A 25,009-nucleotide genomic window follows, 5' to 3' on the forward strand; every position below is an offset into this window, starting at 1 on the left:
TGGTCAGAGTTGAGGGAAAGATGGATGGTGCTAAATACAGGGATATGCTTCAGCAGAACCTGCACCACTCTGTGTGTGATCTGAGGCTAGGACGGAGGTTCACCTTCCAGCAGGACAATGACCCCAAACACACGGCTAAAGCAACACCTGAGTGGTTTAAGGGGAAACGTGTAAATGTGTGGGAATGGCCGAGTCACAGCCCAGATCTCAATCCAATAGAAGATCTGTGGTCAGACGTAAAGATTGCTGTTCACAAGCGCAAACATCCGACCTGAAGGAGCCGGAGCAGTTTTGCAAAGAGGAATGGGCAAAAATCCCAGTGGTAAGATGTGGCCACTGCTAATAGAGACTTATCCAAAGCGACTTGGAGCTGTGATTGCCGCAAAAGGTGGCTCTACAAAGTATTGACTTTAGGGGGGTGAATAGTTCTGCACATTGACTTTTTCTGTTGTTTTGTCCTATTTGTTGTTTGCTTCACAATAAAAAAAAAAAACACATCTTCAAAGTTGTCGGCATGTGCTGTAAATTACATGATGCAAATCATTAAATAATCCATGCAAATCCAGGTTGTGAGGCAACAAAATACGAAAAAAGTCAGGGGGGGGGGGGGGGATACTTTTGCAAGGCACTTGTATGTAATATGCTCCCAGATATGTCTTTAAGGTCTCATGCACACGACTGTATTTTCAGTCCACATCCAATCTCCAGTTTTTGCGGATCAAATGCAGACTCATTCACTTCTAAATCCCTGTGCCCGGGCCTCAGTACATGGTGTGGGACCACAAGGAGACATTACTATAATGTATTGGGGAAACAGAGATTTTACTGTATAAGCCCCATAGATTATAATGTCTCCTTGTTACCCCCATACCATATAATGTCTTCTTGTTGTCCCCATACAGTAATGCCTCCCTGTGGCCCCCATACTATAAGTTTAGCCCCCAAACAGTATAATGTCTACTTGTGGCCCACCGCCCCATAGAGTAAAATGTCTTCTTGTGGTCCCAAGTGTTTCCTGCTTCTCAATAGGTATTTATCGCGATTATATATCGTTATTGCGATAAATTTCTTAATATCGTTACCATGGGAATATTTTTGATACCACCTAACCCTAGTTGACACTGACCACATTATCGAAGAGAGTTATACTTTGGGATCGGAGTTATCTCCAATCCACAGTGAAAGCACTGTACCAGCTGTATGATGCAGCTGGTGCCAATAAAAGTGATGGTGCCGGCGCGGCTCCTGGACCCATGGCATAAGAACACTATAATGGTACATCGTTGAGGGCTATCTACCTACATGCAACGACATACTATTAGACCAGAGCTACACTGCAACGTGATTTGGCTGTAAATATACAACTAAACTGAGGAAAGGTTACCGTCGGATGTGAGTTGCACTGCGGTCTATGATCGCAAAGACCCGCACAACTTTCGACCAAGTATCCAACATTAGATTTTCTTCGATGGTCACGTTGCAGTCACATCACGACCCCATTGACAGTCATTATATGCGACATCTCCATGTTTCCAAGTAGCCCTATCCTTACTGCACTGACCGGGTGGGGGTTATTGCATCTATAACAGATATGGACTGCACAGCCAACTGCTAATTTTTATTTTTTTTTAAAGCAGCTCTGTCACTCCAATTATTCTGTAGCTGGTAGGTCAATAAAGGGGCCCCTTTATCTAGCTCAGTGATAGGCAAACTGCGGCTCTCCAGCTGTTGCAAAACTACAACTCCCACCATGCCCTGCTGTAGGCTGAAAACTGTAGGCAGACTTTGCATGCTGGGAGTTGTAGTTCTGCAACAGCTGGAGAGCTGCAGTTTGCCTATTACTGATCTAGCTGATCATGGGGCCACTGATCACATAGGGCACTTCATCACTTCTAGCACAACATGTAAAGGAAATAGCTCTGCATGTGACGGAGCTGCAGATGTGAACACAGCCTCACCTGGCACAGCGCCGTACATTTTCTAGTGGTTGAGCCTGGTACTGCAGATCTGTGCAGCTCAGACACAACCCCCACAACATGGATGGCGCTGTGCCTGGTAAACAATGAAGGGGCCCCCTCAATCAGCTTCAGGGGGTGCTGGGACTTGAACTCTCACTGATACAATATTGATGCGCTATCCTAAGGATCCCAGGTAAGCCTATATATTTGACAAAGAAGAAAGAGGGCTACTTTTACAAATTCTCTGGCACGTAAATACAGTAAGTAGTTAGATGGGGCCACTAAAATGCAACTTCCCATCACTATTCAGAACGAAGGGGCCACGGTGCCCATAAACCCCTGTGGCCGCCTGAGATTTGGAATTTGTGAAGGGTAGGATGAGATCTGCACACCCTCGGAAGGTGGGTGCTCATAGAAGACAATAGTCTATCCGATATGTAGGTAGATCTACGGCACACCAAAGTTTTAATCAGCATTCATATGAGATTTGGAATTGTGAAGCCTTTACTTAGGATGCCCAGTCTTACACTTCCAAAGACCTAAAAACATTTTAAAATACAACCCCCATCATTCCCACCAGAGGAGAATAGGACTCTAAATCCAGGCCCAATGAACAATGACCCTCTCGGCTGGCATTTCTGCCAGAGATCTAATCAGGATTGTGTGTCTCCAGACATGTGGAATATGCCAAAGTGCAGCCTTTCGGATGATTCTCCTGTGACTCCTCTCCTCACAGCTGCAGAGGAAGTGTCCTTGTACTATGGAAGGTATCTGCCCAGTCGCACACACAAAAAAAAAATCTGCTGATGGTATGTCTGTATAATCCCCAGCCCGCTGCCAAATGATATCATGTGTAATACAGGTCAGTGAACCAATGGCCGGGCTGCTGGGGGAGAACAAGACGACGATTATTAACACTGGCGGCCAATGCTACCAGACAATAGACCACCTTACCCAATACTAATCACTGGGGGGGACGCGCGCCGCCTGATGCACTGTACACTGGATTCTTGCTCCAAGAACCTTTCCCACATATAAGGAACATACAAGCTGGGTAACAAGTTCCATGACTTCAATAACCCCATAAGAATTAGATATTTCGGACAGGCAATATGGCTGCCGGGTTAGTGGAGGGCTCCACTTGGGCGATGGGAATGGATGTTGTGAGCCCTTTCCTGAATGTAATCTTTGTGCACACACAGCCTTGTATTGTTTGTCCCTAACCACAGCTCAGCCGCTGTTCACATCAGTCGTGTCAGACTCGTATTTCTTCTCACAATAAGAATGGTGGCAGAATTTATGTTCTCATTAGTGTCTGGACCTGCAGACTGGAGGTGAGAGGTCGGGGTCTCGGGGACAACAGGCCGATCTGACAATATTTGTCTCAAACCTTCAGCCACCGGAGTGAGATAAGGATTGTACACTGCGGTCTTCCAGTGGTGAGCGTTAAGGGGGGGTACACCGATGTCCGTTATACGGAATCAGGAAACATTTATTCCCAGATCCATATCCGATTCCCTCAACGTCCGGTGGATACGAAAGACTTTCCCAGACGTCTGCACTGTGCGGATTATCTCTGCAGCGGCGTGAACCACACGTGTTCGTCCATGCACAGCATAGAGATACAGAAATATAGGACGTTACCAAGGGCAACCAGAGAAAATGATCCGTCTCCTACCACACAAAGAAAGCTAAAGAAAAGCTATTGGCTAAAGCTAGGGGCATGTGACAGCAAATAGGGTGTTCCTCTAAATGTTATTAAAGGGGTTTTCTGGGAGTACCCCCGCGGATCAGCTGTTTGACGAGGCTGCAGCAAACCACCGAGTGAATGGGCCTCAGCCGCAGTACCAAGTACAACCACTATATGGTGTACAGCGCTGTGCTTGGTACATGGGGGCCTCTTCAAACAGATGATCAGCAAGGGTGCCGGGAGTCGGATCCCCACTATCCTGACACAGTGTTGTAAACCTTTTTCACTCCTTTTGTCTCTCGGACGTGCAGCTTGTGTAGTGAAGGGTTTCTGTTTGGAAAATAAATTGCAGCACAAAAAAAATCTGACGGATTTTGCTGCAAAACCCTGAGTTACATGTGGATTTCACACTATGCAGTATCACGGGTAAAATCCATGGTGAAAATCAGCACAATAAATTGACATACTGTGGATTCCTCATGGATTTTTTTTTCTCCAAATCTCATCCACTTTGCTGCTACTGTAATACGTGTATGTCCTCTCTGTGTGAACATACCCTTAAAGGCAATTGTTTTTATTATTGCATTGTACTTATTTTGAGCTAAAAAACATTTTTTAAATTGGTCTTTATTAAAAATATGGAGCTTTTTCTCTGTACACAGCTCAGATGCTCTGGTAGCAGAATCTGAATTTTCTCTCTTTTCCGTCAGCCAGCTTACCGAGGAGCTCCTTATCTCTGACCTTATAAACACTCATGATGGTGTATAACTTCTTAGTAAATTAGAGATGAGGGTTATTAAATGGGCACAAAGTGAAAGTAAAAAGGTGTCCTAGCTAGAGAAAAAGTTAACCCTTTGTGACAGAACAGCTCAATATTTTTTTAATAACGATCAATTGAAAAAATGATTTTTGCCCAAAATGAGTAAAATGCATTCAGGTTAAATTCATATGATAGTGTTTGTAATTGCCTTCACATGGCTATTTTTACAACCAATTAAAGTTTATGGGGCTATTCACAAGGCCTTCTTTTTAACAGTCAATGAAATAGCGGCTGTCAAAATATATAATATATCCTATTTCTGTCCAGACGGACCCCATTGAAAACAAGAGAGCACCCGGCCAATGACCGTTAAAACAGGTACATTGTGGCCTTTCAGGGTTTCTAAAGAATAATATTCACCTCATCCACTTGCATTATTCCTACTGGGGAGCACTAAGAGGCGGCATTATTCCTACTGGGGAGCACTAAGAGGCGGCATTATTCCTACTGGGGAGCACTAAGAGGCGGCATTATTCCTACTGGGGAGCACTAAGAGGGGTCTTTATTCCTACTGGGGAGCACTAAGAGGCGGCATTATTGCTACTGGGGAGCACTAAGAGGGGGCTTTATTCCTACTGGGGAGCACTAAGAGGCGGCATTATTCCTACTGGGGAGCACTAAGAGGCGGCTTTATTCCTACTGGGGAGCACTAAGAGGGGGCTTTATTCCTACAGGGGAGCACTAAGAGGCGGCTTTATTCCTACTGGGGAGCACTAAGAGGGGGCTTAATTCCTACTGGGGAGCACTAAGAGGCGGCATTATTCCTACTGGGGAGCACTAAGAGGCGGCATTATTCCTACTGGGGAGCACTAAGAGGGGGCTTTATTCCTACTGGGGAGCACTAAGAGGCGGCTTAATTCCTACTGGGGAGCACTAAGAGGCGGCATTATTCCTACTGGGGAGCACTAAGAGGGGGCTTAATTCCTACTGGGGAGCACTAAGAGGCGGCATTATTCCTACTGGGGAGCACTAAGAGGCGGCATTATTCCTATTGGGGAGCACTAAGAGGGGCATTATTCCTACTGGGGAGCACTAAGAGGGGGCTTTATTCCTACTGGGGAGCACTAAGAGGGGGCTTTATTCCTACAGGGGAGCACTAAGAGGCGGCATTATTCCTACTGGGGAGCACTAAGAGGCGGCATTATTCTTACTGGGGAGCACTAAGAGGGGGCATTATTCCTACTGGGGAGCACTAAGAGGGGGCATTATTCCTACTGGGGAGCACTAAGAGGGGGCATTATTCCTACTGGGGAGCACTAAGAGGGGGCAATATTCCTACTGGGGAGCACTAAGAGGGGGCTTTATTCCTACTGGGTAACATAAAGAGGGCCATAAATTCTACTGGGGGCACTATGGGGCCATTTGATGTTCAGGGAGCACTGTGTGTACTGTGAGGGCACTGCAGGGGTTGGGATGTTAAAACGTATAAATTTTATTTGAGTTTTTGTTTAACAACTGTTAAAAACAGATGAAAAATGGCCATTAAAAAAATAGACGGCGGGAAAATGGACGCACACACTGGTGTAAAAGTCGTGTGAATGTAACCTTAAAAGTGTAGTTACAAAAGAAACGAATTAACTATAATATACCATATACTGTAGCAGACACTCATGGCCACCATCCATACAGAAGGACCAGGAGGCTTGTGGATTTCCATGAGGAGAGCGGAATAAGCCGCTACACCAGACGCCTCTCGGACAGTTATTTAGGTATCTCCAATACACTTTCTGTTATCAATTCTTCACAGTTTAAAAGATCTCTGCTTGCAGTCATTTAATAGGACGTTCATTATGTTGTGTACTCCCAACCTGTGCGTTTGGCCTCATGCACAAAACCGTTGTGTGTTTTGCGGTCCGCAAATTGCAGATCTGCAAAACATGGATGGCGTCCGTGTGCGTTCTGCAATTTGCGGAACGGTGCGGACAGCCATTAATATACCTGCCTATTCTTGTCCGCAAAACGGAAAAGAATAGGACAGGTTATATATTTTTTGCGACCACGGAATGAAGCAACGGATGCGGAAAGCACACAGTGCTGTCCGTATCTTTTGCGGCCCCTTTGAAGTGAATGGGTCCGCATCTGAGACACATCCGGTCGTGTGCATGAGACCATTTATTACATGATGAGAACAATTACGGTTTCTACTGAATGACAGGAAGCAGAGATCTTAAAACCTGTGAGGAAGTGATACAGAAAGTACACTCCTTTCAAAGGTACTAAGAAAAGCACCCTCCCAACAAACCCATTCAGTTTCACAAATTCCCTCTTGTCTAGACGCAGATATTACACAACGCACAATGACTAGAAGGAGAGCGCTGCTACATATAAAGACCTTCTCAATGAGCATTTCCCCTAAAATAATAATAAAAAAAATCCCCAGGATATTTTAGCTTATGATGTCTCCTATTTTTCACTGCCTGCCTTCCCTCCCAGAGCCATAACTTTTTTATTTCTCCGTTCACATAGCCGCACGAGAGCTTGTTTTTTTTCCGCTGGACAAGTGCTTTCTAATGGCTTTATTTAATATTGCTTATGCAATATTTTTTACGGCATTGCCTATCCAGTAAAACTGACCTGTTACCTTCATTCTCCAGGTCCGATTACAACAATACCACACTTGTAGAGGTTTTCTTGTATTTTAATACTGAAAAAAATATATACATTTTTTCTTTTGATCGCCATATTCTGACCCCTATAACTTTTTTTGTTGTTATGTGTATGGAGCTGTGTGAGGGATCATTTTTTGCGGTGCGATCTGTAATTTTTAGTGATACCATTTTGAAATGTGACTTTATGATCATATTTTATAACGTTTTTTTTGAGGAGATGAAGTGACAAAAAATGGTGAATTGGCCATTTAGATTTTTTGTTTCTGTTACACCATTCGTCGTATCGGATAAATAGTTACATTTTAATAGTACAGGCGTTTTTGCTGCGGCATAGGAGACAGGGAGAAGAGCCTCTGGGTGCAATGGCACCAATCTCATTGCACCTAGGGGCTCATTTACATATTATAAAACATTGATTTTCTATATACTGAGGACACCTAAAGAAATGGGACCAAAAGCATTACATTCATCCGACATGCGCGGGATGATTACATGATGACGTAGGACCTAATGGGCGATTACTGGATATTAGGGTGAATTAGTTTACATTACTCTCATGAAGAAATCGCAGCTGGCGCTGTGCCTTGTGGCGGCAGCGAGGCCCGTCTCTATACATTGAGATAACACTGTCCTGACGTTAACTCTCGCTGGGGGTTTGATTCCCCAGACTTCCTCATACACAAGGTAAAGCAGAGAGCGGGGTCATATCAGGTCAGAGACAGCGCACACATATATTACCTTGACAAGCACATAAAACCAAGGTCTCTGTGACGGGAGGGACAATTCTGATTGGTGTAAGTATTCTACAGCTCTGAAGTTTGCTCTGGGGGAAGAGGCGCAGTGCACTTACAATGGAGAGGATTATTTAGCAGATGCCTCGCAGCGGGTAATGTCACTTGTCTAAGTGATTTCAGTCTTCTGCATCTCCCAACAAACAACCTACTGAAAAATAATACTGATATCAAAGCGGTGCCCCTGGGTGCAGAGGTATGGCTGTCGGGGGTACAGAAGTAGCAGTTGCACCTGGGGTTGTAGCCTTATGGGGCCCAAAGACACTAGTATTATAAATGGCACATGGTATTGGAGGGATTCACACCTCTGCCTGGGAGAGCTGGGCATGGGCACGGACAATTCCAGTCAAGATTTGTATACTGGTTCCCAGCGCTTCTGCTCCGTGCCCCAGGTCTATAACCCATTGTCCTTTGATACCTAGTGACTAAATAATGCCTCTTATAATCTGGATAGGACCCATGGGACCCACTAATTTTAACTTCAGAGCTGACTGTTCTTCCTACAGTGCAGGTAAAACAATGCATAACTGCCCAAAAACGAATGTAAGGGCTGATTGGAGCCCATCCTTACTACCAGTAGATAAACTTGTCCTTAAAAGACATATTAGAAATGAGAAGCAATGGAGACGACCTCTTTACTGTTAAGACAGTGAAAGATTAGTTGGGGCCACTCGGAAGGGATGAACATGTTCCAGTCTTTCACAATGGATGGGCGTGCTCCATCTGTCAATGCCCAGATCCGTCTGTCAGTGACTGTATAACTCAGCTGGAAAACTTGTTGCAAAATCCAACTTGAGGACCAAGGAGCAAAAGATCTGCCAGACAATCCTCCTTCCCTGGTCCCTCAAGACCGAAAACAAATGGCCATGTCAGCTCGAGACAATGAACTCCAATAGGGGTGGGTTAGAGAAAAATAAATATAAAAACCAGCACATAAGTGAATAACCACAAACTATTCAGTATTCGACTAGTAGCGACAAAATCAGCTGACTCTGCAATGATGGAGAAATTGTGCAAAATTCCCCAGTTTCCCTCACTGGGTCTGTGGCATCGAAGCACAAAGAGTCTCTGAGGGCTTAATTCTGCCTGGACCTCGGGACCAGTTTCAACATCCTGTCTTGGCCACAGAGTAAGAATGGATTTATATGGAACTTGATAAATAAATACCAGATCTATTTAAAAATTAAAAGAAAGGGCTGGGTGTGATCCATCGTGGACGACACGTCAGTGCACCAAGTTCCTAGCACCAGAGGAGAGGGAATTTATAAAAGGCGCTAGCAGGGAAAGGAAGGGGGATGGTAAAAGGCGAGTAAATTATAAACTTGATTCGTTTTTACGGGGGCCTCCAGTGAGTCTTCTGGTAGTCAGACCACCCCCTTTTAAAGGGGTTTTCTAGGAGTTAAATACTAATGATCAGTTGTTGGAATGGGCTGCGGATGTTGCAGCCTCTTCCTCTGGCCATCGGTGGCATGGCCCTTCTGAAGGAAAGTCCCATTTATTTGAACTGTCCTATTTATGAATTATTGGACTTTTACTGTTCATGTCTCTAAGGGCTCATGCACACAAACGTGTTTTCTTTTTGTGTCCGTTCAGTTTTTTTGCAGACCGTATACGGAACCATTCATTTCAATGGGTCCGCAAAAAAAACAAAACAGAAGTTACTTGGTGCTTTCCGTATGTCCGTTCCGCAAAAAAAAAAAAAAATAGAACCTGTTCGCAAAATACAGAATACACACAGACAGCAGCCGTATTTTTGCGGACCACAAAATACATACGGTCGTGTGCAAGAACCCTAAGGATATATCCACAGTAACATTGGGGCCCTGTTCTGACCTCCATTCAAACATCTATCAGATCTGATGGGACGAATATGGCTTCACGCTTTGTTATTCTTGCTGTCTAAGTATTGAACACCACAACGGAACCCAAAGCCCTTTCACGCGACCAGCTGAACGAGCGCTCATTGAAGACCTATTCCCGATCTTCACCCCGTGTAAATAAACGATCATTGTCCTCTGATATCTTAGTTTGTTGACGATGTGCTGCTGAAATAATGTACAGTGCCTGGGAGGAGGAGCGGGTTACAAGTGGCCGCATTCACAGTTGCTCGTCCTTCTCCGCGTCTGATTATTTAGTGCTTGTTATAGGCAGAAAATCTGCCCATGTAAGGCTACTTTCACACCTGCGTTTAGGTGCGGATCTGTCTGGTATCTGCACAGATGGATCCGCACCTATAATGCAAACGCTTGGATCCGTTCAGAACAGATCCGTTTGCATTACCATGAACAAAAAAATAATAATAAATCTGTTTGAAAATTGAGCCATATTGTGTCAACTTCAAACGGATCCGTCCCCATTGACTTCCATTGTAAGTCTGCACGGATCCGTTTGCCTCCGCACGGCCAGGTGGATATCCGAACGAAACGGTGCCAGACTGATGCATTCTGAGCGGATCCGCATCCACTCACAATGCATTGGGGCTGTACGGATGCGTTCGGGGCCGCTTGTGAGAGCCTCCAAACGGAACTCACAAGCGGAGCCCCGAACGCTAGTGTGAAAGTAGCCTAAAAGGACCAGAAGTCAATAGATTCTGTCCAGCAATAGATCCAGCACGTCACTGGAGCTTCCATTATGAAAGAAAGCAATCCTGCAAAAGTGGAAACAGCCTAACCCTTTTTTTTTTCTTTTCCTTTTTTCTTTTACTCCTTCCATTCACAGCCATAACTTTTTTATTTTCCCATTTACATAACCTTATGAGGACTTGTTTTTTGCGGGACAAGTTGTGCTTTCTAATGGCACCAATTCATATTGCATACGATGTAGCGGGAAGCAGGAAAAAAAATTCAAATGGGATGGAATCATTCTCTGGGTCAGTACAATTACAACAATACCACATTTAAATAATTTTAGTGTGTTTTAACTTTGGGGGAAAAAAATTCTTCTTTGCATCGCCATATTCTGACCCTCATAAATGTTTTATAGTGATGTCTACGGAGCTGTTCATTATTTTATTTTTTTGCAGGGGTGATCTGTATGGTTTATTAATACCATTTTTGAGTGTGTATGACGTTTTCGTCACTTTTATAAAATGTTATTGTAGATAACGAAAAAAAACCTGAGGATCAGCCATATTTATTTTTTGCCCCAATTACAGCGTTCACTGTATGGGAGAAATAAGTTTATATTTTATTAGTACGGACGTTTTGGGACATGGCAATGCCTAGGATTTTTATTTATTTTTTAATATGGGGAAATTATTTTTAAAAACATTTTTTCACTTTATTAAAGCCCCCTTGGGACTTTGAACATGCAATCATCTGATCCTATGTCCCACAGACTACAATGATTTAACACTACAGCCTAGAGGAGATTCAATGTAATCCCATGGTGCCACAGGCAGGGCTGTATAAGAACATTGCTGTGGGAGGCCAAAGGCCTGAAGCTCCCATAGCAGCCGAACTGCGCTCTTGATCTCATGGGGAAAGACCTCTCAGAAACCATGGTAGCAACTGACCATGGTATCTGAGTGGTTAAATGTCTGCGATCAGCATTACCGCAAATCACAAACATTGCCTCCTGTCATGAACCAGCGGGTGTGAACCTACCTCCTCTAAGGGCACTGTCTAAGTGAACCCCTGGAGCTTCACAGTACCCCTGATGGTGGGGATAGACTTGCCCGAGGGGAACACCAGGTTGCTACCTCTTCAGCAGGATAGGCACACGAGGCAGCTGGTCCAGGCAGACCAGGAGGTACCTGAGAAAGGTACCAGAGGCGCAGGACCGAAGGATGAGGCAGAGGCGTAGTCAGACAGACAAAAGGTCGGGGCAGGCGGCACAGGTCAGGCAATCTAGGTCGGCAACAGGAGAGTCAAGGCAAGCAGATAGGGATCTAACAGGTAGCAGAGTCCAGGAATACAGATACGAGTCAGGAACACTAGCAGAAAAGAGGAACCTTAGCAGGACACAAGGACCTTGACACTGAGGCATCTGGGAAGGGGGCTCAGCCACTTATATATGCGCAGGAGGGCTAGGATAGGTCAGAGAGGTCACATGACCTAACCCATAAAGCCCAGGAAGTGACGCGTGCCGGCCCTTAGGTAAGTGCTGCAGGAAACAAACAGCAAGCATGCTGTGGCCAGGGCTGAGAGCAAACTGTGGAGTGGATCCCAGAACAACAGCACCCACACAGACAGAGCCCAGGACTGCAGCGGTGAATGGGAAGCTCCGGCCGCAGATCACCGCTGAACACGGCGCCTGGGACCGTGGTGGTAAGCAGGGGAAAAGTGGCGCACAGCAGCGTGCGCCACAGGTGTCTGCTGTGTGGAACAGCAGGCGTATGGTGGCTATGACGCCTGCTCAGCTTTTGAGCAAGCAACATGTTTAAATACCCGACTTCCACCAAAATCTGGAAGGGGTTTTCTGAGCTTTTACCGAAAAAGTCTCTTTCTGCTAACCTGTTAATGGAAAGATTTTTGAGCAGTACCCACTCTTCCATCGCTCCACCAATTCCTTGACCACCAGATCAGCTGCAGACTCTTCTCCTGAGAATGTGACTGGGTTTGCTTGTTTTTCTTCCTATTCAGCTATATCTACATTATACAGCTGACCAGGAAGAAAGAGGAGCACATCCAGTCACAACATCCGAGGACAAGCCCGCAGCCACGTGATCCCAGGCGGGATTGCGGAATCGGTGGAGCAATGGAAGGAATTACTATTACTAAGTGTCTAATGTCCACAGTTCAGCTGAAGGAGACTTTTTAGGTACAGGTCCATAGAACCCCTTTACTCCAAGTGCATACAAGGTCTTCGTGTCCTGCACCTTTTTTCAAACCAATTATAAGTCAACAGAACAGTTGCTCAATTAATTACAGATGCAGCAAGTGACATTAGACCTTCTCTATCCCATTTGTATATATTTGTTTATCGCTGTCCCATTTACTTCAATGTAAATTATTATTATAATTTTTTTTAACTTTAGTTCTTGCCTATGAGACGACGGAGCACCATAAACACAAGATTCCATTGTCTGATGTTTCTGTACAATGCACTTTACCTGTTGTTCTCATGGGTGAACTTGTTTTGCTGTGTAACGACCGCTCACATCTATACAGAGGGGGCCATTCATCAACCAGTAATCAAAAGAAACTGGTGACAGCCACATCCTCACTCCGAGAGTTAAGAGAGCGGCGAGGACTCTATCAGAGGTTGCATGCATGTTGTCTCCATCGGCCAGACGGTGGCCTGTTTCCTGTGACGGTCTGCCAGCCCCGGTGAGCCGCACTGACAGGGCCACAAAATTTATAGCAATGGTAATCTGCACAAGGCGACTTTTCCAGCATTTTGTGTGAAGAATGGGACGACGTGTAAACAGCCGGCAGGAATCCTGCAGCAGGGAGGTAATGCAGAGCGGAAGTCACTTGCGACAAGAAGACAGAAAGAAGGACAGTGCGGTTTTCAGAGCAGGACACAGACAGAGAAATAGGTCAGAACTTGAAGAGAGGACATCAGGGCGTGTGCTGTGTATTGATAGGTAACTGTGTCACGCCCGCAGATATGTCGTTGATTCTCGCCAGCAAAAATGAATGGCTTTTTGACATTACGTTGAATATCAAAAAAGGAGGAGGACGACTCTGACCTCGCACAGCAAGGGGAACGCAACAAAGGGCAGCATACAGGTGGCCTGCTTCAGGATATGCCGCCATATTGGTTGTCACTTCACTGTAGTTTCAAGAAGCTGCTGCAAAAGTGACAACCAAATCTGTGCAAATCCAGTTGTCACTCTTGTAAAAATGGCTGATAGACTGTAAGTAGAAAAAAATAAGGACATGATTTTCAGTTGTCTTATATAAGTGCTGATATTGTACCTGCTGGTGTGTATTCAAGGCGCTGTATGGGATTACAAAAAAATGTATCTTTTTCTGTCCCCGCCAAACTGCGCCTCTCTTGTCCATGTCTGGTATTGCAGCTCACCCTATCCGCCTTCCAAACAACCTGTTATTTAATAAAGCACATCATCCGTTTTACACAGAAGTGCTCGCCATCACTCACCTGGTTTGACGGCGTTCATGACCGCACGGGATGACTTCAGCACTGCCTCGTAAATTGCTCTCTGGTCGGCGGTGAACTTTCCATTGGCAGGAAAGGAGCAGGTAATGTCAGAGCCGTAGCAGTAATATTCTCCTCCCATATCAAACAGGCTGCAAGAGAGGAACAATGACACGTTAAACGTCACTTACCCAGAGAAAGAAAGTTTATACTGGTAAAGTCTGATTCTTAAGTTTTCCAACAAGGTTTCCCCAAATAGGAAAATACAAACTTCACCACAGCTGGCAGCTACAATCACATGACATCAATATGGACAACCTGTCGATTTACTGGGATGTGCTCATCAGACTGGTGAGGACCACTGGAGGCTGGTGGGGAGAATAACAGGATTTTCAAGCTATATTACAAAATCTATAGGCTTCCTTCTAGGCTTGGAGCACTGCTGCATTGGGAAGGTCAAAAGGGTTGTGTCATCTGGACTGTGATGGCATATCGCTAGGATATGACATTAAAGTCAGATGGTTGCATCCAACACATAAAAGGGACCCCTGAAAGTGATTGAGAGCCCTCAGCTATTTTCGGGAGTCCCATAAAAATGAGACAGCCACCGGTCCATTTACTTCTATGGGAATTCCATAGAAATGAAAGGAGGATGGGCGCGAATGCGCAGCTGCTCTCTACTCACTTTGGGGATCCTGTTCTGGAGATAAGAGAGGGTCTCGGAGGTGGGACATGCACGTATCTGACACTGGTGGCCTATCCTAGCGATAAGCCACCAATATCTTAGATGAAACTACTCCTTTAAGTAGAAACGACTGAATACAGCAACATCGTGCTCAGAGCGGTTGTCTTGGGATCCTTGACATTACAACTATACAATATGTTTATTTACTGTAGACAACCCATGGCTGGATGCTACGAATCCAAGAATGTCTCAACAGTGGTAGGCCTGCAGAAGGTTAGTAACTTCAGTTTGCGGGCTGCAGCTAGAGACACAAGGACTGTGTGTAAATTCCTCTAATCTGACATGGTAAAATCCAGAAACTCCCATTACATCTGTAGTCAGAAGCAAAAACTTTAGCAGAGACCCGGGATTCAGTAATAATTGAACATTTTAGAATTTGGGTTCATGGTCTTCCTGGAGGGTAACATAATGATACATCTTAAAGGTACAATTATATACTGAGGGAAGATTTATCAAGATCAGCGCTTTCTGGAGATGTGACTTATAAAAAGTCACACATAGGGGGAGAGTTATCAAAACTGGTGTAAAGAAAAACTGGTTTAGTTGCCCCTAGCAATCAGTCAGATTCTGCCTTTCACTTTTCACAGCTGCTATCGGAAATGAAAGTTGGAATCTGATTGTTTGCTGTGGGTAACTAAGCCAGTTTTCCTTTACACCAGTTTTGATAAATCCCCCCCGTAGTTTGCAACTTTTTAACACCACTTTAAAAATCTCCCCTTAAAAGTCAAAACACTGAGCAGAACTGACAAACTGGAAAAGACTTCAGGATATTGGTGGACAGTAAGCTTAGTGCCCAGAGTCAGACAGCTGCTGCCAAAGCAAATAGGAAAATACAAACTTCACCACAGCTGGCAGCTACAATCACATGACATCAATATGGCTTAGAACATAGTTTAGTGATCTGTACGTGGAGAATTGTGTACAGCACTGGACACCTGAAGGACATCACTGAACTAGAGCGACCTGGAGACCAAGATAATTTAGTGGAATGGCCAAAAACAACACAGGCTCTCAAACTTCGAGGTATTCAAAACGACCAATTACAATGTACAAATATATGATTGGACAGAACAGAGATCCTTCTTCCTTTTTTTTTTTTTTTTTTAAATCAGATCATTTTTTTATTGACAATTTTGTAAGAAAACAGTACAAAGACATAAAGCCCTCCCTACAGGACTGCAGCCCAGAGAAGGTCCATATCGGAATCACTGTTGTTATGGTCCAAATAAAGCTCGATGTTGTATCTTGTCACATGAAATAATCGGCTAATTCTTTGTCGGTCAGACATTCATACCCATCGCACATTCCCATGCACACTACTATAGTAATGCCAGTCCCCAATCATCATTATCCCTTATCAGATACATCTTTCCCTTTACAGCTTCATCCTCACTATTACACAGACCTATCACAGAACTTCTCTTCAATCTACTGTATCAGATACATAATCTATTCCCTGTTTCCACCTAGTCTATTGTACAGAGAAAAGACTATAACGTGACATTGTAATGTTGCAACCATGAGGTCCATATCCTCTTTATATTGCCTCTTTTCTGATATATAAAAATATGAACCTTCTCCACCAATTCTTGTGCTTTTGGAGGATAATCCAATAATACTCAATTAGCTTCCTTGCATGATATAATATACGCATAATAGATATTTTCTTTTCTGAAGTTACAGGCAATACCTTGACATATCCTAATATACATATCAAAGCTGACATATTCATTTTTATACAAAACGCATAGTTTATGAGTTCGTCGATCCAGTATCGTCTCAATCGTGGGCAGTTCCACATAAGATGGATTAGGTCTGCATTAGGCGTCCCACGTCTCGGGCATTTGTCATCCTCCCTATACCCCATTTTTTTTCATTACTACTGGAGTTCTATATACTCTATGGAGTAAATATAATTGAGATACTCTATGGGCTTCGCTTATTGCCACCTCTAACATGTTCTGCCACTGTTCCACTGTCAAGTCAGTAACATCTCGATGCCACTTGTCATATAGTTGCAGTGGGCATTTTATACATTGTGCCTCCATGATACTCCAGTAGTGAAGTGAAATTACGCCAGTAGTGTCTCCATGCGATGCGGTAAGCTCTATAACGAGATGCTTCGCAGCAGGTGCTATCGCCCCCTGTTGCTCCCGAGTCCGTATGGCATCTCTTATCTGCAGGTAGACATAAAAAAGGGTCTTGGGTATTTTAAATTCTTGTTGCAATTGAGCATACTCCTTAAGTGTACCTTTGTCAAATAATTGATAGATACGGTTAAGCCCATATCTCTCCCAAGCTCGGGCATTGGATACTTTATTTAGTTCCCTATACATGTGATTAGGCCATATTGGAGTAAGACAGTACAGAGATCTTCCTGATGATCTAGGGGTTTCTGCCTCCTCTGGATTATATGTTGGAGTAGATGGACCTGTCTATTATGTAACTGTGATAATCCAGGACTATTCTGTAAATTCCAGAATAAAGGAATGTAATCCATATTTATAGGAGCGTGGACAATTTAAATGGTAAATTACCGCAATTACATGTTTCCTCTCTCGTTAAGCTTCCAGGACAATCGCTGTCAAAACCAGACGTCAGCTGGTAGTGACAGGCGAGTGTATCGTGTCCGATAATAGCTTAATTTCTGCAGTCACGTCTCTGATTACAATATGAATACAGAAACGTCTCCCCATCTCACCGATGGCAGTAGTTTATCCTGGAAATCTTATTCTGGAGTGATGTGAGGCTCGGATTCACCTTCCTTACCTCATCCTATTATATCCGTCTCGCAGATCATAAAAGACAACCTGTCACCTACACACAATCACATCATAAGCAGAGCGGACGGAGGACACAAAGGCTTACGCCTGAAGAGTTTACTTCACATTATTACACGTCTGCATAAAGCCTGGTATATTCATGACTATTAATGAGGGTGAGCAGCCTATGTGCTGGCAGGAGAGCAATCATCAGCACCCTCCTTAATGTCCCCCATAGTTCTGTCAAACACTTTCCCTACCAGTGACTTCTGTCACCATCCACGATTTCACCAGGATCCATGATGCTGCACTGGATGGGGACCTGAACCAGTACCTGACCATATCACTGGTTACTCTGGACCCACATGGAAGGCACATCAGGACTGGCTATCCGGGAACTCCATGCAGACTGCTTCCTGACCCCAGACCTCAGCTAACTGAAGATCAAATTACATGCTGCCCATACAAGTCTATGGACAGACGAGGGATGAGAAAGCATGAGCTGCTGGAGGGAGAAAGATGCAGCATATTTTTATTTTCACATATACTATTCATTTATGCAAAATTTTATAAAAGTACAGTGACCTGTGACAGGCAGGCCCTGAACTGTGCACTACATGTCTCATGTAGGAGAGGATTACCTGATAAAAAGGGTCCTGTTCTGGCACCAAAGCAAGTTTGGGTGTGTACCCTCTGATATTTGTGAGTTTGCTGCTATGTCTAGAGCTGCAGGGGCGGTGAGAGTGGGATGGGCAGAGAGACGCAGGCTGCAGGTCCTGGGAGTCGGGTCAGTCTAGTAGGGGCGGTGTGGCTAAAGAACGGTTTAGGAACCAATATGACGGAACAGGTCAAAGGTGAGGGTCGGCCAGTAAGCACCAGGAGAGAGCGCCTGATACCCAATAACAGGTGGATAAATCTCCCCCACGCCACAGTGAGAGACAGGCGGAAGAGACTGTACATAGCTGTGAGTGAAACTGATGAGCCGTGTAACCTCTACGCCGTGTACACTTTAAAAACATACAATTAGAAAGGCACAGCAAAAAAAGAAACAGCAAATTAAAAAATGAATGAAAAAGGAAGGTGCATGCCTCCAAAGAGGCAGAATCCAAATCCTCAGTGGACGACAGATGGAGAAGGCAGCACCCCAAAAAAAATCTAAGTTTTATTCACCCGTCAGCAACGTTTCAGCTGCTCCATGCAGCCATTTCCAAGCACTTTACTGAGAGACGTGCACCTCCTTGGAGTAACAGCACACACTATTCCTTCTGCAGATGGCTCAGACCTCACATACCAGCCCAGTTTGGTCACCTTACATATGTATCTATGGAAGCTATGGAATGTCAGAATATAAGCCCGAGTGATCAGTCCCCTGCATATCTTATCTGTGTCCCCATCCTATCTGTATTGACAATCACCAGATGACTGCCCCCATCGGCGCCGCTTGTGTTGGTTCAGCGCAGCGGTAAGGACCCACATTTGATGTTTAAATATTTGAGGCCTGTGCGCGCTCACCATATTCCGCCTCTCAATCGCAATTAAATGATAACTGGATTATGTTCAGCACAAAACACTTGTTGATAAGCAGATGTGGCAGAAGTTAGCTGCAAAATGAATTAGATGTAATTGGGAAATCATTCATTGAAGCTGCTGATGGAGGGGGCTGGTTGATGCCACGTGCACGCACTGTACTCTTCTACTAACCACTGCCAATAAAACGCTCAATAAAATCCAAAGCTGCAGATACTTCATCAGCTGCAAGGACTCCGTTCATATCTATAGCAAGGTCCCATGGGCAATTCCCCATAAGTCAACATGTAGTGTGGCACAGGAGAGTCATAAGGCGCTGACCCAGTTCTATGGCGCTGAATAAAATGCAGTTCAGCCAAAAGAGAGAATCAACCTCCTTGCTTCTAGTCCACACTCAGTCTGTGGCAACCGACTGTATAGTCCTGGTGCCCATAACCCCAGGTTCAGTCCGCTCATGCTTCTCAGCTGCAGCAGGACAGGCCAACCATGATTAAGCCAGGAAAGATGACCTTAAATAAAATCGACGAGATCCACCCAGTGTGAGGAGAATATGGCATTATTGCAACTGTGTGTGTCCACACTGGCATGGCTCACAGTGGTTCCATTCCCCACCAGACATGACATTTGGGGCCATATCTATCAGAGCCTTTACATAATAATGTAATTTTAACAGGACAACATGATTACTGTCTTGAGGAGCTGCACAACAGGTCCATATGACCCATAGGTCCTACTGCATCTACTACAATTACTAATGCAATTTGGCCACTAGATGGCAGCATGGCGATTGAGATATACATAGTATACGCTATATACTATATACAGTGCATCCTAGCATAACTGCAGCAATTAAACGCACAGTGGACTATGCATTGCTCCACGGGATGTGGCACCTGTGATGAGGCAGTCAGTCCCATACAAACAAGCCGTGTCTAGCCGCAATCCTAAAACATAGTATACAGTACAATATTAAAAAGTTCATAAAGACCTCAGTATTATTGTCTGCAGACTGCAAATCACACAAGGATGGGGAAAATCTTCTACTAGGAAACTATGCAGGGGCTTTCCAGATGGCAGTGCCATGGACCATGAAGGCCATTGTAATATGTGATACTGAGGGCTGGGAAAAATCTGAAAGTTCAAGTCCATGTCAATGAACTAGATATCACAATAAGAAATGATACCGCAAAATGTAGCAGCGCTCCGCAAACAAGAATAATCCAACAACTAACATTAAACGCACTAAAGGTGATATGAATAACAAACCGGTAGATTATCTGTCAAGGGGTGGGATAGATTACAAAGCAAGTGAAGAGTCAGTTCTTGAAACTGATGAGTTAAATTGTGATTGCTAGAGGACTGGGTCAGAGCATCTCCAAAACGGTGAGTCTTGTGAGAGCCTAGTGTGCAATGGTTAGAACCCGGAAAAAGTAATATAATGAAGGAAACACTGGAGAACCAGCAACAGGACTATGAGCACCCAAGGCTCAGTGATGCCCAAGGAAGAGCTACTGTAGGGCAAATTGCTGACAAACTTCATGCTGGATGATGGAAAGGTGTCAGGGCACACAGGGCATTGTATGAGGCTGTGCAGCTGCAGACTGGTCAGAGCACCCATGCTGACCCCTGTCCAAAATGGGCACAGTTGAGTTGGCACCACTGACATGTTAGTCACACTACGGCGCTGGAGGGCTTAAGATGTTCACTGGAGATGGTGGGGGGGGGGGGGGGGGGGGAGATGGAGAGGGGTCCTCTCGCAGTTACTGGGCGCCTGTGAAGGTCCGGAAACCTGACACTGTTACCAATGGAGGGTAATCTGGCCCCTGTAATAGCATACCCATAGAGTCCACACAGCATGGCATGTAATAATGTTAGTCATGGCCCAGCAAATTAAGAAAGTGTCCCACATGAGACCAGCAGGGAAGAAAATATTGGAAATATGTGATATAGAAATATTGTGGTGTTTGGATAACACTGTCACCACGCAACAAAAAAACACAACTTTTCGTCTGCTACTGGGAAAAAACCATTTGTCCTATACTAAATTGAGTGTGCGGATTACAGATCTGAAGTCTTTTGAACAGAACGAGTTTTACAATTACCTGATCTACATCAAAGTTTGCATAGTAAACAGTGTATGAAAATGTAATGGAATAACAAAATTTCAAAAAGTCTCATTTTTCAGTTTAAAAGTCTAACTTGAGCGAGGCCCAGTACTGTTATAAGTGCTTCAGGCATCAGCTTTTGCGTTTGTGAACGGTCATATTTTCCCATTGCAAAAACCAGCAGTAGTCCACCATCATGTTGGGATTCCAGCGGCCTTGATACCTGTTCTCCATTGTAGAAATATCTTTATGGAACCGCTCTCCATGTTCGTCACTTACGTGTCCCAAATTGGGTGGGAAAAAGTCAAGATGGGAATGTAAGAAATGCCCTTTCAATGACATTTGGCAGCCAAGTTGTTCATATGCTGTAAGCATGTTGTCTACTATTCCAGCAGAGTTTGCAGCTCGTCTGTTCCCAAGGAGGTTTTGCACAAATGCATCCCGAGCTGCAAGACGCCCTCGCTTTGTCAGATTCTTGCGCTGATCAGTAGTGTATTTGCCACATATGTAGCAGAAATTGTCTGGAGCGTTAACACATTTGCATTTATCCATCTTAAGTTTCAAAACTGATAGCACTATAACAGATCACTTTATTAAAATCTGTCCAGCTTGCCTTATATACTTACTGCCGACATCAGCCTGAGTGCGTCCGAACGGGTCTGGACATGTCCATTGGAATATCCCCAATATAATGCATTAATATTATAACTGAATAGGCTTTGCATGTATAACTTAACCCTTTAAGGACCTCCGCCGTACATGTATGGCGGAAGTTCGGTCCCCAAACATCGCGCCTGCTCGCACATTTTAAATAGCAGAGATCCGTGGCACATGTATGCGATCAGCCAAATGGCTGATCGCATACATTCTCCCTTTCAGATGCCGTGGTCAAATGTGACCATGGCATCTGTGCAGTGCGGAAGTCGCACACTTGGTATATTGCAAATGAACTGTTCAATGGTGTCTATATAGACATCAATGAACACAATAGGCAATCTTATGATTGCCAGTTATTGTCACCCAAATTGCCTTAAAAAAGTAAAAAAAAAAAAAAAAAGTTTTTGCAAATATAAAAACAAAAAAAAAGTAAAAGTTCAAATCACCCTCTTTCCTTAAAATAAAAATTCTTAAACAATAAAAAAATAAACATCATGAGCATAACCGCGTGTGAAAATGGCCATACTATTAAAATATAACAATAGTAATGGCATACGGCAAATAGAGTAACAGGAAAAAAAATAAAGCCAATTTGCCATTTTTTTTGTCACTTCAACTACCCAATAATTTTTTTATAAAAAGTGATCAAAAAGTCGCACACACTTCAAATTGGCATCACTGAAAAAAACTGATTGTCCCGCAAAAATGAGCCCTCACACAGCCCCTTACACATAACTACAAAAAAGTTATAGGGGTCAGAATATGGTTTCAAAAAATATATATAATTTTCCTCAAAGGTTTACATTTTTATTTTCAGTATTAAAACAAAGAAAAATTATACAAGTGTGGTATCGTTTTAACCGTACTGACCTGGAGAATGAAGATAACAGGTCAATTTTAACGCATAGTGTATAGTGTAAAAAAAAAAAAAAAAAACTTTATCAGAATTGCGTTTTTTCCCAATTCTACCTCTTTTGGAATTTCTTTCCGGCTTCCTACTACATGGTGTGCAACTGTAAATGGTGCCATTAGAAAATACAACTTGTCCCGAAAAAAATAAGACCTCATAAGGCTATGTGAATGGAAAAATAAAAAAGTTAGGACTATGAGAAGGCAGGGAGTTTAAGGCTGAGTTCAGACCTGAGTGTTCGGGATGGAGCGCAATTGTATGCACGTTTACAATCGCGGCTCCGGAACAAGCGAACGCCCATTGTCGCGCGTTCCTGCTGAAGTCTATGTACGGGAACGCGCGACAAGACGCCCCAAAGAAGCTCCTGTACTTCTTGGGGCGTTGGGCGTTTTACAGCGCGATCGTACGCGCTGTAAAACGCTCAGGTGAGAACCATTCCCATAGGGAATCATTGGTTCTTGCCTGTTGAGCGTTTTACAGCGCGTAGGAATGCGCTGTAAAACGCTCAGGTCTGAACCCAGCCTAAAAAACGAAAATGCAAAAATGGAAAATCCCTGGTTCCTTAATGGGTTAAAATACGAGTTCATATTTGGAATCAGCGCTCTCATTTTAGTATAAATCACATGTTTTTCTCAGTAGCAAAATCATTGTTGCGCGGTGTAATGAGGACTACTACTAACACACCGGTATAAATGGACCAGCCCTGGTAATACTGCCACCTTGTGAAGAGAAGCATTGATTCTTATTGATTTTCCCCTATCAGGGCTTGGATTTAGCTTGAAGTATTGTACAGCCGGGAGTGGCCCACAGGGAAAATAATTGATCGGTGGAAGGTTAGGGTTCAGCTGGAAACTCCATGTAATATCAATGAGCATTTTATAGCATACAGCAGATAATGCACGTCCTGCAACGTGGACAACACACAATCGGGAGAGGTCCAATCCTCTGTTACATGGCTTTCTCGAATTATTTCACCATTTCAGTTATTTCTCAGCCCAGGAAGAACATCAAACTGGTAAACAGATCCATAATAAAACTGGTCGATCTATCAACAGCAGCTTGTTGATGGTTTCTAAATAAACAGTTGTTGTTTTTTCCAATACTGCACAAACAAAAATTCTAAGTGAAAAAGTTATTACAACTACTGGAACCTACATCTCCAGACCACATAAAGTGGCTTATTACACTGGTGCCCTGACAAACATAGGTTTTCCGCTGTAGTAAACACATGACATGCTGGGAGTTGTTGTTTGCCTACAACTGGAGGGTTGACAGCACTACATTTCCCATCAGGAAATCTTGCTGGTGACTTCATGGGTTTCTTCTTTTATTTGATATGGATGACAAAAGCTCATTAAAGGGAACCTGTCATCTGTTTTGGGGTCAAACAATCCTCAAAATGCTTTTATACAGCTGTGGTGTAGGGTCCCAAACCTTCCCATTAGAAACCTGTCCATCGCTGCAAAGTTCAGTAAATGAGATGTAATTTACTGGGAAATGAATCCACCACTCATTTACCATAGCAGAAAGTGCACGTGCATCGCGCTGATGAACTTGAGGATGATACACCTTGCGCCGCTGCTCATGCACTCAATGTGTAGGGCTTGCGCAGTGAATCAAGGTATACCTTCTCAGAGTCACTGGCACTATGCACAGTGTGATTGATGCCCAGACTCATCTCCTGGTAAGTTACATCTTCATTTCCTGAACAGACAGGTTTGGACCCCTAAATCCAGATTCCCTTTAACCCAACACTAATGTATTTTTAATTTTATAAAAATCTCTACAGGAATCTAGAATCCAGACATTGATTTAAATTATTTAAAAGAAACAGAGGTAGCTGCGCCCCCTGGTGGTGGAGATCGATATAGTTCCTGTAGGGAGAGCGGAGAGCGGGGACATGACTCTGTCCTATTACCAGACTTGAATACATTAACTTCAATGTGAACACATCAATCACCACAAAGTATCATAAATGAAAGTTACCAGCCAACAAAATCTTTCCATTAATTGTGTCCCAGATAAGACAGATTGGGCGTGTCCCCTGACTCATGGGCTGATGTGCTGTAGTGTGACACCATGGACCATGTATCAGTGACATGACCAGGAGTTAAAAGGTCAGTGGGACCTGTGTGGTGAATCAGAGTGATTCAGTGCCATGCGATGTACAGAGCATTGTGTGACATGTCTGCAGTTACTGATTAACACTGGCTCTATGTGCTATAGACTCCTTAATATCCCTGTAGACCCTGTAGACCATATTAGGACATTACCTTTGGGTTCGATTTCAGCTAAGGGAGTTTGTATCTTCTCCCTGTGATGTAATCACTTTAAGGGGGTCCCCACTTTTCCCCCCAAAAATTGATCTGTTTATGGACTATAAACAGCCT

The 25,009-nt window shown here is 44.0% G+C and overlaps 1 protein-coding gene across 2 annotated transcripts in view; it reads right to left on the bottom strand.

Annotated features, from left to right (window-relative positions):
* PEPD (peptidase D) overlaps window positions 1–25,009 on the bottom strand; it is a 206,995-nt gene that overhangs the window by 12,375 nt on the left and 169,611 nt on the right. For both annotated transcript variants that reach the window (XM_044270724.1, XM_044270723.1), the window contains one exon: window positions 13,917–14,065. In XM_044270724.1, coding sequence (XP_044126659.1) covers window positions 13,917–14,065 — 149 coding nt within the window. The remainder of the gene's footprint in view (window positions 1–13,916; window positions 14,066–25,009) is intronic.

The sequence above is a fragment of the Bufo gargarizans genome, chromosome 10, assembly GCF_014858855.1.
Source record: "Bufo gargarizans isolate SCDJY-AF-19 chromosome 10, ASM1485885v1, whole genome shotgun sequence".
NCBI lineage: Eukaryota > Metazoa > Chordata > Amphibia > Anura > Bufonidae > Bufo > Bufo gargarizans.